This window comes from Zootoca vivipara, chromosome 9 (genome assembly GCF_963506605.1).
Source record: "Zootoca vivipara chromosome 9, rZooViv1.1, whole genome shotgun sequence".
Classification (NCBI taxonomy): domain Eukaryota; kingdom Metazoa; phylum Chordata; class Lepidosauria; order Squamata; family Lacertidae; genus Zootoca; species Zootoca vivipara.
Genome location: NC_083284.1, coordinates 24,088,819 through 24,103,155, shown reverse-complemented (window position 1 = coordinate 24,103,155; position 14,337 = coordinate 24,088,819). Strand labels below are relative to the sequence as shown.

Sequence of the window (14,337 nt, the reverse complement as noted above, 5' to 3'; positions counted from 1 at the left end):
AAATGAAGTCCAGGATGGGGCTAGCAGAGAACACGGCTAATGAACCACTTGCTTTGCTTATACAGAAAATGGTAAAACCAAGTTTGATTAGGTTGGGGTGATGTAGGGTGGCTTTTCTGTTTCCTCAGTCTTAAAATGAATTGCATTCCAGTCACTGGGGAAAAAATTGACAGAAAGATATAATCTATTGCTGCAGGGGAAAGGTTGTGTTTTTCATAGCAACTATGTAGAAGCTGCTTTTGGTGGTGATTTGACCTCAATTTTTTTAAAACTTTCCTAGAAGGTGAAGTGTATATGGAGGGGAAATAGACTGAATCGTATTAATATTTAAAGAATAGAAAAGGGCTATGTTTGTTTGTAGCCTGCAACTCCCTTGAATTTAGAGATTCTCTACTCTCATTTTTTGAAGCAAGGTTCTCAGTCTTATTGGGACGCGGGTGATGCTGTGGGTTAAACCACAAAGCCTAGGGGTTGCTGATCAGAAGGTCGGCGGTTCGAATCCCTGCGATGGGGTGAGCTCCCGTTGCTCGGTCCCAGCTCCTGCCAACCTAGCAGTTCAAAAGCACGTCAAAGTACAAGTAGATAAATAGGGACCGCTCCATCGGGAAGGTAAACAGCGTTTCCGTGTGCTGCTCTGGTTCGCCAGAAGCAGCTTTGTCATGACTTGGAAGCTGTACGCTGGCTCCCTCGGCCAATAACGCGAGATGAGTGCCACAACCCCAGAGTCGGTCACGACTGGACCTAATGGTCAGGGGTCCCTTTACCTTTACCTTCTCAGTCTTAAAGAATCTAAACATGTTAGAAGCATGTGCTGTAAGGCAAAGAGAATCAGAAAACTAGCAAATGAAAGAAGCCTAACTACAGTTTATTAAAAGCCTAGTTACTGCCATGTTTATTTCACTTTAGCTGAATGGCTATTTCAAGATTTCCCACATTGGTTTTGCTGCTTAAGATTTAATATTTTAATAATAATAATTTTAATATGCGTACAAAACTGACACTTTTGTAACTTACATAGGATGGAAAATGTTGCTAATGACTAACATTCAACAAAGGAAAATGGAAACACTTGTTGTAAGTTAAAAGAGCAGAGATTTGTCTTGTCCCTGTGCAAGATAAACAGTGAAGTCTCTTTCATAGGATTCTGGTGGTTTGCAATAGAGTATGAAATAATAATTTTGCAGTGGACCTTCCCTTGCAGTTTCTCTACTTAGATATGCTGTGTTTTTTATTGGCACACGTCTCACACACCCTAAATACTAAATACTAAATACTAAAGCAGCCTTCCCCAACCCACTGCTTTCCAGACGTTGCGGAATAAAACTCCTACCATCCCTGAACATTGGCCACGCTGGCTTGGGCTGATGGGAGTGGTAGCCTAAAACATTGAGAGGGTATTAGGTTGGGGAAGACTGTATGTCATCCTTGTGGTAAACAAATCTTATTTATTTAATAAACTTATTAGACGCTTGTCACCCAGAGGGTCCTCAAGCAACTTACATTGAAAAATATATACATAAATTCATTGTACAGTAAAAAGGGCAGAGGATCGTATACCCAACAGCAGCAATCTAAGGCTGCTGTTTTATTCCTTCCTCAAGCTATAGCACATATATTCTTGGATTTTAAAAGTATTAAACAACTGCATAAGAAAAAGTATGTCAGGGTTTTTTGTGTATTTTTGGAAGGGGGAGCCTCAGTATTAAGTGGAAATCACTTTATCCGTAACATTAATATCTCCATTGTCCATACTGGTTGGGCAAATATCTTAGTTCACAGCAATATAAAGTATCAGATTCAAAATCAAAATTATAAGCATCTTGCATTTAAAAAAATATGGAAAAAATTGATGTTACATAATTACATCTGGCATAGTTCTTTAATTACTTTATCTTCCTGTCATATTTTATTTTAAAATTTTATATACCCCATTCCTTACATTTATGTGTCTCTTGGGGTACTCCTAAAACATTGTTTCAGATAATTACAAAAAAACCTCCACAGGGTTTTGTACTACATCTTAGAAACATGTTTTCAAGAAAATGAAGCTTTTAGCCAGATAATTTGCCTATACTTTCTAAGCAAGTAATTTACTCTTTTCCTTTTCTTTGTTAGTCTTAATGCTAAAACAGTCCATTGGGACTGATGTACTTGCAATAATACAGTGTTTGTAATATGCAGTAAAGAAGTTTCATCAATTTCTATAAAACTTTTAATGTTTCTCCTTGATATTTCATGCTGTAAAAATATGTTGCTGTAAAAAATAACCTATAAATGTGATCAAACCTTTGCCTTCTGTTCTAGTCACCCTCCTCTACTATTTAATCTGCATATACACTTCAACCATAGCTGTCCTGGTAATATTTAATAATGATGTTTCTCCCTAAAAAGTTCAGTTGTAATGTCTGTTTTACAAAGTCTGTATGCGAAAGTCTACTGGCATGCACTTAGACTCCTCAAGATCTACTTGTATAAAGTCTGTGCAACTGTGAACTATTCGTTGCTTTATATCTATTCTGTATCAAAATTTACATACTGAAAGGATTCAGATGCATTCGTGCATGCTTCTTGCATTCCTGCTGAATCAGTGCATTGGCAGCCTGAAAAATTCATTTTGTGAACATGCTTTTGTAATTAATATATACACCAGGGATGGAGATCCTGTGGCCCTCCAGATGTTGCTTGACTACAGTTCCCATCATCCCTGTCCATTGGCTGTTCCACCTGGGGCTAATTCAGCCACATCTGCAAGACCACTCCTGAAATACACAAGCTGGTTCAAGTTACCTTCACATCCATCATTTAAGCTTGGGCCCTTGATACTGCAATGTTTTGCGGTTTGCTTGATCCATTGCTGTTGCTAACTTCACATTGATAGTATAAGATCTGATGGCTACAATACTGCCAGTTTTGTTATAAACTATCCTACAAATCAGTTTAATCATTTCTACTTGTATTAGCCACACTTCCACCAAGTGTTGGGGGTGAGGTACAAATAAAAATAATTATATTAAATTTTCAGCACCTAGAATCTTTTTGAGAAGTATCTGTCCCAGATCAATGGATTCTGCCAATAGTTCAGTAACAATTTTTCCTTCATGTCGTTTTAGGGTGTACCTGGTATAATGGGAGAAAGAGGAGTTCCTGGGCTTAAGGTTAGTAGATAAAATTTATTGTTAATCTTTCTTATTTGTGTGTATTCGTCATTGTTCTTGTTTCATTTATAATTGTGAACAATGTGGTGAATAGGTTGGGACTTAACAACTTACAAAGTTTTACCCACTGAGCTTCATGATGTAGCAGGAACCTGAATCATAACCTCCAACACCCATACTTATAGCACTTTCTTTACCATACTATTCCATCAAGTACATTGGCTTGGATCACTGACTCTGATCCTATCTGAGGGAGCATATCTTTAGTCAAGAATGGCTGGCAGAAAGGAGGGAGGTGACTTTTGCTAATTCTCCCTCTTTTAGCTCACATGTATGGAGAGTTGGGAGACCCTCTGGAAAAGTGTAGGATCCTATCTTCCACAAGGAAGGGGGAATTGGCAAAAGTCTTCCATGGACAGAAGGAGCCCTTCCATTTGTATGTTCAGACCCCCCCAAAAAAATTCACACTTGACTCAAATTTTAGTTTTGGTTTTTGGCAGAATTTATTGATTACAGGTAGGTAGCCGTGTTGGTCTGAGTCGAAGTAAAATAAAAAAATTCCTTCAGTAGCACCTTAAAAACCAACTAAGTTTTTATTTTGGTATGAGCTTTCGTGTGCCAAAATAAAAACTTAAAATAAAAACCAAAATTTGGTATGAGCTTTCGTGTGCCAAAATAAAAACTTAAAATAAAAACCAAAATAAAAACTTAGTTGGTCTTTAAGGTGCTACTGAAGGAATTTTTTTATTTTATTGATTACAGAAAGTGAGTAGATGCATAGGCTCTGGTTCGACTAGCTCCCTGCACTCTTGCAGGTAGCGCTGACCCAGGGCACCAGCATAGGTCAGCCCAAGGGTGAAGACCTGAATAGGCGAAAAGCCAGGAAAGGAATAACAATTAACAAAGGAGGGGAAGGAAACAAATTGGAAGGGATTAAGGAAAAGAAGGGATAATGGAAAGAAGTCACCAGGACAATCTGATCCCTCTCGGCTGCACAGAAGACACGCTGTTAGCGTGTTCTGAATGCACGTGCTGAAAGAGGAAGCTCTGGGTCACGTGCATGGGTATATATAGATCCCTCGATCCATTTGAACTGCGCCCCATTGGCCAGATTGAACCCAACATCAAGGGACCTACCAATCGGGTTTTGTGGCTGACCAATCTTACCCACCCACAACACAGGAGGTCAGTCTCCAGGTCTCACCGCAACACATGCCCTCTTTTGGGGAGGACACGATTTATGGAGGGTGAAATCTGTATCTAGGCCATTGTAGGTATATAGTTGGAATTACTCTTTTGCTTTCAATCTTTGTTACTGTAAAGGCGATAGTACCCTTTGTATTAATCCAGCTGGACTTTTAAACTGATCCAGTCCTTTGTGGCTTTTAAAGTCGGTTTTCAAACTTATTTGGAGGGTACCTCCTTCACTCCCTGTTAAATGAAGAGCAAGCTTGTTCTCTTGCATGAGAGGTGACCACAGACCCATAGCTTTGCGTGCAAAAGGCTCAAGGTTCAGTCTGTAGTTCACTCTGATGGCATGTAGAAGGGCTGGGGAATATTTTTACCCTGGAGAGCCACTGCCAGTCAAAGGAGATGGGCAGATAGCTTGGCATTATTTACTTAAGGCAGCTTCCTGTGCTCCTCACTACGTTCTCTCATTTATTGTGTGGGATTGAGGGTTGCAGGGGAATCCTGCAATGTGATTAGGGCACAGTTTGATCAAAATGTGATTTTGAGCAAAATAGCCCCAAATTCCTCACAATACAATAAAAGGAACACATTATTCTACCGCTGAAATGTAATTTCACTTAGATTTAATGACATTCCTGTAGCCTGTCTAATTACATCAGCTGTGCCTGTGTTTGTCAGGAAGCACATCGGCCTCTCAGCAGAATTTGCACATTATATTGCTATTGACAGCTAACTAGGTGGAGGGAGGGGGCGTAAAAATCATGGGCTTGCTCTTTGTCCATCAGGAAAGAACATAGGCCTTTCGGGAACAGTCATTTCTCACTTCAGAATCCCAGCGATGACGCTTAATGCGTAATTAGTTTCCACGGCAGTATCTTTTAGAATTGCAGAGGAATCAATAGCCCTCGAATGGGATTTGAATGAGCTACAGTGGTTAAGCTCTGACAAGATGAGCTGTCTAGGTCAGGTTCAGAGAATTGAAAAGTGGCTTGCCAATGTGCTGGTTTGTCAAGCAGTCAGTAATTTAAAGAGCAACAGGTTTAAGCTTTCTTACACTGGATTCAGTGCCTGATTATGTAGCTGTCTGAAAATTTAAAAGGAAGCTTTAATCTGTAGGCCACAACTTACTGAAGTTTATGGATTCTTGCCCATATGCCAATTTGTCCTCATCCCTGTCCATAATATTCTCTATCATTCAACCATATGCAAAGCCATCACAAGATGGAGCAACTTTTGTTTTTCTGCTACCCCAGAGGGGACAACTAGAACCAATGGAAATTGCAAGCAAACAATTTTTTGGTTAAACATTTGACTATGACAGTGGAAGAGACTATCTCAGGATGTGGTGGGCTCTCTTTCTCCTGAAAGAAGCAAAGTCACAGCAATACAAATCTGATATGTACAAACAAGCCACTTATTGATCTTCTGAAATGTATTTGCTATTGACCCAGGAGGGGTGCTCAGCACTCAGCACTCACCACTCAGCACCCAACCTATGCTTCTGCTGCCACATCCCAGTCTATCTTGCCAGGCAAAGAGTCACTCCATTATTATTTTTATTTAGAATATCTCTTACTTGCTTTCCCCCATAAGGTCCCAATTGTGAGGTAGTGTGGGAGTTAAGGCTCTGTTAGTTGTTACCCAACAAATGGCTAGCAGCAGGGGTAGAGAGCCTCCAGCCCATGAGCCAATCTTGGCCTACCAGTAGATCCAACTTGCCTCCTCACAAGACCATTTCCCCCAAACTACACACCTGTCCTTCAACTGATGCCATAGGGTGATATCAGCTGATGGGCAGTGGGTGGGGTTCCCTGTGGAGAATACACTGGTGAAGCAGACCCCTGCAAGGAGCAGGACTAAACCCTCCCCGACCCCACCCCGCTCATCAGCTGATGGACAGAGAGTTCAGTGCTACTAGGTGCTGCTTTGCTGGAAGGGAACATGCTAGTTAAGCATACTTCTTTCCCCATCCCATGGGTCAACTTTTGACAGGCAGGTGGGTGGGATCACCCACTTATCAGTCACCAGCCATCATCATGATATCAGATGATGACACTAACTTGTCAAAGTTAGACCACAGGTTATGGGAAGATAAAAGTTCTGGCTCACCTGACCAAAAGGGTTCTCTACTCCAGTCTGTAGTGATTCTAGTAAAGAAAGGAGGCATAAGAAGTATTTGGGGTGTTGCTGCCACATGGCATCATAAACAGCTGATACTGGACAAACAAAAAACTGGATGGGAGCAAGTCAGCTTTGTAGTAAAAGAGGCGTTCTCTCATTAATCTAATACGTTTAAAAGTTGGATAAGATATAAATTATACTATCTCATTTTTTTGGAAATGTGATAGGATCAATTTCAAAATTTGTGATGAATCAGTTTCAAAATTATTACTACTTTCATCACATCCTTTAAAAATTGCACAGGTTAAATTTAATGTTTTCCTACAGATTAATTTTAAGGGGGATCTTACAACTCTGTACTACCTGTACTTTGGAGCCATTACTGATCTGAACTTTTGTTTCTGTCTTCTGTTTAAATTAGGGTGACCCTGGCCAACGAGGAGAAAGGGTGAGCAGTACGCTTTCTTAAAAAGCAAATAAATCTAAAATCATTCTCAGAGCTTTCTTGACATCTGATGGGAGGGCATTCCACAGGGAGGGTGCCACTGCCGAGAAGGCCCTCTGCCTGGTTCCCTGTATCTTCATTTCTCACAGTGAAGGAACTGCCAGAAGGCTTCTCAGAGCTGGACCTCAGTGTCCGGGCTGAACGATGGGGGTGGAGACGCTCCTTCAGGTATACAATCCTGTGTTATAACCACTGCTATTTTTCTAGAAATAGAGGTGCCGTAACTCTCCATGAAAGCCTCCCTTGCTCTCTTGGAATGGCAATGGTGCCCTCTGAGATGTCTGGAACTGAGTTCTAGAGAGTTCCGGCTGGGAAAAAAACAAAAAACCTTGGTTATAACTAACTTGGGGGGGGAATGTCAATAACAATATACGGTAATTGGGAGGAAATATTGATAGTGTTACAGATTTTTAGTGGGAGGCAGAGGGTGAATTAAACACAGTGCACATATTTTATTGATTGTTTTACTTTTTAGGGTGATTCTGGAGAAGCTGGGCCCAAAGGTGACTCGGGAGAAAAGGTACAGTTCATAGTGAATATTGTGGGGAAAAGATACGTTCACAGTAATTTAATGTTTAAAAAATGTTTCGAAAAGTATCGAAAACAAACTATGCACATAGAATATTTCTTAAAATGTTTTTCTCTGATAAGAAACAATCATAACAGCAATAAGCAAGAGTACAATAGCCATTGTTACAGAATGCGTGGTTCTTTACACATTTGGGGGGACCGTGACTGGTTCTTGACCCACATACCTCCCAGGGTGGTTTGAGATTATTAAAATGCTTATTCATTATATCTCTCTATTTCAACAACATAGACTACATTTACTCAGCTAGCATAAAATGAGATAATGGCACACATTTCCCCCCCAGTATTATGAATAAATTATTAACAAATCAAATACAACTGGATTTCACAGCTGCATCTCTCCGCACAACTCTTGCTTTGTTTCTGAATACGGCAGGGCAAATCTATTTTCAAATATTATTTCTCAAAGCATGATATTTACAGTCAAGTGGGTAATACTTGAGTCTTTTTTCGATCTCCCCATCTCAAAACTTCTTTTTTAAAAAAGTTCCTTTCATTAATTTGAGAGTGTTTATATCTGTGGGGTTTACAGAACAAATTCAAGGACAGCCAGTTTGAAAGGCATGTGCTCCATCAGAGTGGAGCTTTCCCCCTTTTTTTCTTCAGTAAATATAATATGAACATAGTATTATCCTGTCATTTGTGATACTTAGTTAGATTTCAGTTCTCAAGATAAACTTCGTGATGAGTTGGAGAAAAGGGATGATAGCTCTGACAGATCTTGATTGAGAATAAATAGAAGACTACAGGGCTCTTTCAGTCTGACTTTATTAATTTAGAGATTTCAACACATCTCACCATGATAAGTAATTTTTTGGGAGAGAAGGATAGTCTCTTTTCTAAATAGCGGCAATTATCTTGTGATATATATATTTTTAAAAACATGAAGAGTCTGCCTTCACATGCTATTCCTTTTTTCCAGACCTGTTTAAATTGGCTGTGAAACATGAAAACGAATCTGTAATAATTTCATATAAAACAGGAAAGATGAAGAAGCATTTTTTCTTGCACGTGACATGTTCATTTCAATTGCCTGCTTGTCTTTGGTCCCACAATGGTCTATGTATGCATGCCTTACCTTTCAAGGTGGAAAACATGGTCCCCCCCTCCACCCAATTTTATCTTCACAATAACCCTGTAAGGTAGGTGAGACGGAGAGATAGTGACTGCCCAAAGGGTCACCCAATGAGCTATTTGGCTGGTTGGCTGGGGATTTTGTACCTGGGTCCACCCACAGACCTAGTCTGACATTCTAACAACTATGGTGAGCTACAATTGTTAGTGATTTATGTCCTTGGTGAGATTTGTTTCTTAAACTTTATCCCTGAAGAAGGATTAATCTGAAAAATACTAAGCACCTGTGGTTTCTTCCTCTTATTTCCTCTCATGGTGCCTTCCTGGTTTTATTCTCACAACCACATCACACTCACTCTCAACTATAGTTTATGAGTGAACATGACCCATAAAATATTTCATGATTATATTGGTTTGCTACAACTGTTAAATCTACACTTAAATTTCCACATTTGATCATTGTTTCTGGATTTTTTTATTCAGGGTGACCCTGGATCTTCTGCTGCAGGAATTAAGGTAATGTATAAATCACAGCCTTTCTCTGCTAGCTTTGCTGCTGAATGCCCAAATGAATTTTGCTGCATTTTCCTTCCTTCTTTCCAGCTTGGAGGTACTCCTACACCCATTTTATGATCTTGCATTCTATCATGTGTTTGTTTTAGGGAGAACCCGGAGAATCAGGTCGACCAGGACAAAAGGTAATGTTTCAAAGTTATTCACTTATATACTTGCAAGTGATAATCCATGCATCTGATTAAGTGCTATAGTCCACAAAACCTCATGCCGTTAAAATAATTATCTTCAAGTTGCCACAAAACTGTTTGTTGCTTTTGCTGCAAAAGACTTAACACAGCCACCATTCTGAAAACTTAAATGATGCTTTCCATCAGTATTAAATCTGTGAGATGAATTAATGTTCATTTATTAAGCTCCCTACCACACCATTATTACTACTGTTATTATAATTTCAAAAAAAATCTATACCACCCTTCACCCAAAGATCACAGGGTAGTTTACAATATAAAAACACAGAAACACATACCATAATAACAAAGAAAACAAAAACAACAGCCAGCACTCCACACATAAAATGCCATGGAAAGTCTGAGGAGAATTAGCAAGGACATATTTCCCCATCTTTCTCCCAACAGAAGTCATCAAACAGGGTGACCAAAGCAGTTTCTGCGCCAAAACCAGGCCTAAGCCCAAATTGAAATGGATCTAGAAAATCAGGTTCCTCCAAGTAGCAGCGGAGCAAGCCAACTGGGCACCTGGGGCCAGGGGCGGGGCCAACTGCCCACGGGGCAGGGCGAGCCGGGGCAGGACTCTCCCAGGGGCTTACGAGGAGTCTGCCTGCCTCCTCCCACTCAGCTGTCCTACAGCTGGGGGGGAGGCAGCGGGCAGACTGTTTGGGGCAGCACGGAGCCTGCGGGCAGCCAAGCCACCGCATCACTCCCAGGAGAGACACGTGGTTCGGGTGCGCTGCAGGCCCCGCGGTGAGTGCCACCCGGCATTCTGTCACCCCCCTCAGTGGTGACACCCGGGGCGACCCGCCCCCACCACACCCCCTTCCTCCACCCCTGCCTCCAAGAATGTCTGGCTCTGGTCTGTGACCACCTGCTCAAGAAACCTGCCCAATAATGGGAGATTAGCAGAGAGTGTTTCTTGAGGAGTGGTTTTACCACTCCCTCCTTCAAGCAGGCAAGGGCCACCCCCTCTCGCAAGGAGGTATGAAGCACCTCCCTGGCCCAGCCAGCTGTCCCCTCCCTGATGGTTTTTATTAGTCAAGAGGAGCAGGGGTCAGCCCAAGACGTTTTGTTACTTGATGCAAAGGACAAGAAGATGCAATCCCCAGTCCATATACAAAAGCCAACTAGGCCGGCAGCTGAATCTTGCTTCAACACTGGTGATGGGACACTGTTCTCCACAGCTGGAAGATGGCAGACTAGCTTAGGGAGCGCTGACCTGACCACTTGACAGTTTTCCTGTAGAAGCTGCCACCTGAGCCATCTGTCTCACTCTCCCTAGGGCCGGTCCTGAATAATACAATGCTGTGAAATATTCCCTTAAAAATGAGGGGTCTATTAAACTAATATGGAATGGCTAGCTATCCTGTTCCCAATGAAGCACATGAACTCTCCTGGAACCATCCCTCATCATTATTCTCTCCTGTTTTCAGAATCACACTGGAAATATATTTTCTAATATGCTTACTTGCCTGAAAAAAGATAACTAGATCATATAAAAATTGCACACCAGGCCATAAAATGTTTTAAACATTTCACTTTTTATGACATAGTTTGTGCTATGCTGGCTAGGTCCTTGGTTCATTCATTTTACTAGGGATTAAATGGGAGGAACATCAGAAACTACTTAAACTTTACGGAGGATGTTAAGCTGCATTTGGTGGATGGCACCCCTGGGCAGATACTCTGTCAAACTCTATAGGCCAGGATATGGAGAGACTTGCTTAGTTGGGGCTTTTCCCCCTTTGAGCAGCAGACCCTCAGGCAATATCACAAGCACCTTTTGAAAGTTGCCTAAAGTTCTTTCCATATTTGAGAAACTCAAGGCTAATGCCCTTTGGGTGTCCAGAATTAACTGTCCTCCTCTTTTGAATTCTAGCCATGGATTTTTAAAAGAATGGCTCAAAAAATACTGCTTATTAAAAAAAAATCTTATTGATAAATATGTACATAAAGTATTTGCAACCAATGGATATTTATGTTTAAAGCTGTTATGATATGCAAATTTATTTTGCTCATAAGAGTCTCTTTTAATTGGAAAAGCTAGTTAATGCATCTTAGATGAATTAATCTATAAAACCTTTAAAATTGTTTATCATGCATTGGATGTACTACAGCATATTTTAAACCATGTTTGAATCATGTTCTCTATTGCTCTTTTCATCAGTCAGGGAATAGCTTGCTGAAATGTGGCGTCACTAAAGTGGTTCGCACTCCATTACATTCATGATTGACCAAATGGATGAGATTGCAATGAATAATCCATAGCCATGAAATCCACATTAATGTAGAATTTGATGAGATTATTGCTTTGGGTGGAAATGCATGATACCATAAATAAATAGATGTAGAGGGCACAATCCATTGGGGATTTCTCCCGTGCAAGATTCCTTGCAACAAAAGTCATCACAGCTGTAGTGTTCTGGAGCTCCCACTGGACTTGGGTCACAAAGTCCATTAAGTCTCATCTGATTCAGGGACAGAAAACTCTGTGATGTTTTAAATGCGATACGTTTCTCACCTAGTCTTGAGGATATAAGAAAATGTCATTGTCTTACATACGTTGAGGTAAAATCCTGATTCTGAAAAGTAATATTGCTTTTCTGTATTATTTTAGTTGGATTATTAGAGCCCTCCTGTACGTACCTTTTTGTCTGTGGTTCCAGGGGTGCTCAACACATCATAAACTCAATTGCACAACAAATCTTAGTTGGATATAATATAAGCTCTCATATTCTGACCTCCCAGTATATCTCTGCCTTAAAGCACTTGCAATTTCATCTTCAGACCTGTACAGCAGGAGCTATCAATTAGCATTAAGTGATGAGTTTGTGGTGGTGCCTAACATATCCTGAGAACCTCTCTGATACCATGAAATCTATGATCTACCATAAATGATGTCTGAACTAAAGACACTTAAAGCAGCTTCTTGCTGCTTTATTTTCAGTGTGTATAATTCCTATATATAAAATTTTAGAAATTTAGAAGCTAGATACATGCTGGTGAGTAAAATGGTTGCAGTGATCTATCCATCAGATACTTCTATCATGCAGTGTCTGGTCCATTCATTTCAGAGGTACTTGCAGGGTCTCTTCAGTGCCCGCCAAATACATGTTGCTACCTGAAGCAAGCCCAAATGGCACTTGTGCATGCACACATGCCAGGATCAGCATTTTTCAAACTTTGGCTGCATATTCCTGCCTTCATCTATCTTCCCTGACCTCTAAGACCAGCCCTGGATCTCTTAAAAATAGCAGCTAGAAACTGAGCAGTGACAGTGTTTGATGGCCTTTGTCCTATTTTTTATTATCACAAGTGATTCATAAAATGCTTTTTTCCATTTCATACGTCTGTGAATCAAATAAAATGCATACATTCACTGTGAATGTAAATTTGATTTTAACAAGACAAAGGACTTGAAAGTCTTACTGGATGTTGCATTAGAGCTAGGAGGGAAATGTCCCTGTATAGCAAGGTGAAGGACAAAGCACAGGAGCACTAATGGTTTTGTAGGAACTGGTTGGCTGATGGAAGTTATACCGTAGTCAAGCAACATCTGGAGGACTATAGCTTCCTCAGTCCACAGGCTAAATCTATGAAGCTCTGATCTTTACAGTGTTCAAGTCTCGCATCCTATACCACCTTCTCCATTGCCACTGTAGATGCAGCCATTAGTGCTCCTGTATCCAGGAGCCCTTCACCCTGCCATGCCTTGCACATTTATCCTAGCTCTAAGGCAACTTCCTGTAAGGCTTTCTAGCCCTTGGCGGTTTAGTCTCTCTTGTCATCAGTAGAATTGGATTTAAGAGCAATGGTAGCAACCACCACTCATGTGCTGCAGCTAAAACCAGTTCATTAGACTGGGCTGCCTGTCAGCACTTCCTACTAAACAAGCACTTCTGCCAGTTCGGTGCACACACTGTCAGTTTACTGCACAAATGGGCTTCTTGTTTACTTCTCAGTCTCTTCATCAAAACTATGACCTCATGGAACTGCCTTTGAATATTGTTAGGCAGCAATTTTCACCCTTCTCCCTTGCTCTTAATTTATCCACAACAGATCATAGCCCTGATAGTTTGATGCCTAATCCATTGCTTCGAAACTCTGTTTGACAGCAGACAATATTCAGCATATCAGCAAGTGCCTACTATGGAATAAAAATATGAGCTGTAAATCACAATAAGCTTGTGCAGAACATTAGAGAGGAGAGAACTTTACCACTGTTCTTATATTAACATAAATAGAACAGTGGCTAATAACTGGAGTTCATATGCAAGCAAAGTTGTCACTTGTCAGTGCTGTGGAAAATATAATTTATCCCTTAGCAATATTAAATGGATGGGTAGTGTTAATCTGAACCAGTATACCAGCTAATATACAACTGAAGTAAATCATGATGCTTTAAAGCAACCATCATCTTGCATTTTGAGGGAAAGTTTTAATGGGCATACAGTTAATTGTAGATTCCATGCACATATGGAACTCCTTCTTGGGCAAAGGCTTTTGTCAATGCTGCAACCATGTGCCTTGCCTGTTGCATTCAGTTTTGCACCAAAGTCCTTGGGTTTAAAAATATTTTGTTTCTTGAATGTGAAGGATATCACTTTCAAGTAGGACATTTACAACAATTGTTTAGAGCATGAGCAACTCTTTTGCTATGAATGCCACAGTAGAAGTACGGTATGCTATCATAGAGGCTCTGTTCTGATGATGCTTGACCCACAGGACTCTAGCTTGTGGTGAAACTTGGAGAAGGCCTTAACCTTCCTTTGTGGCTTAAAGGGCCATAGATTTTTAATCAGCAAAAGCCTGGTTATGTAGGAACGTTTTTGCCTAGCCCCTAAAGATATGTAATGAAGGTGCCAGCTCAGCCTCCCTGGGGAAAGCATTCCATAAACAGTCTGGTTCAGTTCATATTTAGCTTGTCAGATTGAATGATACCCCTCTCTTCCCC

The 14,337-nt window shown here is 40.6% G+C and overlaps 1 protein-coding gene across 1 annotated transcript in view; it reads left to right on the top strand.

The window, feature by feature from the left end:
- COL25A1 (collagen type XXV alpha 1 chain) overlaps positions 1-14,337 on the top strand; it is a 269,550-nt gene that overhangs the window by 217,730 nt on the left and 37,483 nt on the right. The window contains exons 13-17 of the mRNA XM_060278497.1: positions 3,111-3,155; positions 6,889-6,915; positions 7,448-7,492; positions 9,121-9,153; positions 9,300-9,335. Of these exons, the coding sequence (XP_060134480.1) occupies positions 3,111-3,155; positions 6,889-6,915; positions 7,448-7,492; positions 9,121-9,153; positions 9,300-9,335 (186 nt within the window). The remainder of the gene's footprint in view (positions 1-3,110; positions 3,156-6,888; positions 6,916-7,447; positions 7,493-9,120; positions 9,154-9,299; positions 9,336-14,337) is intronic.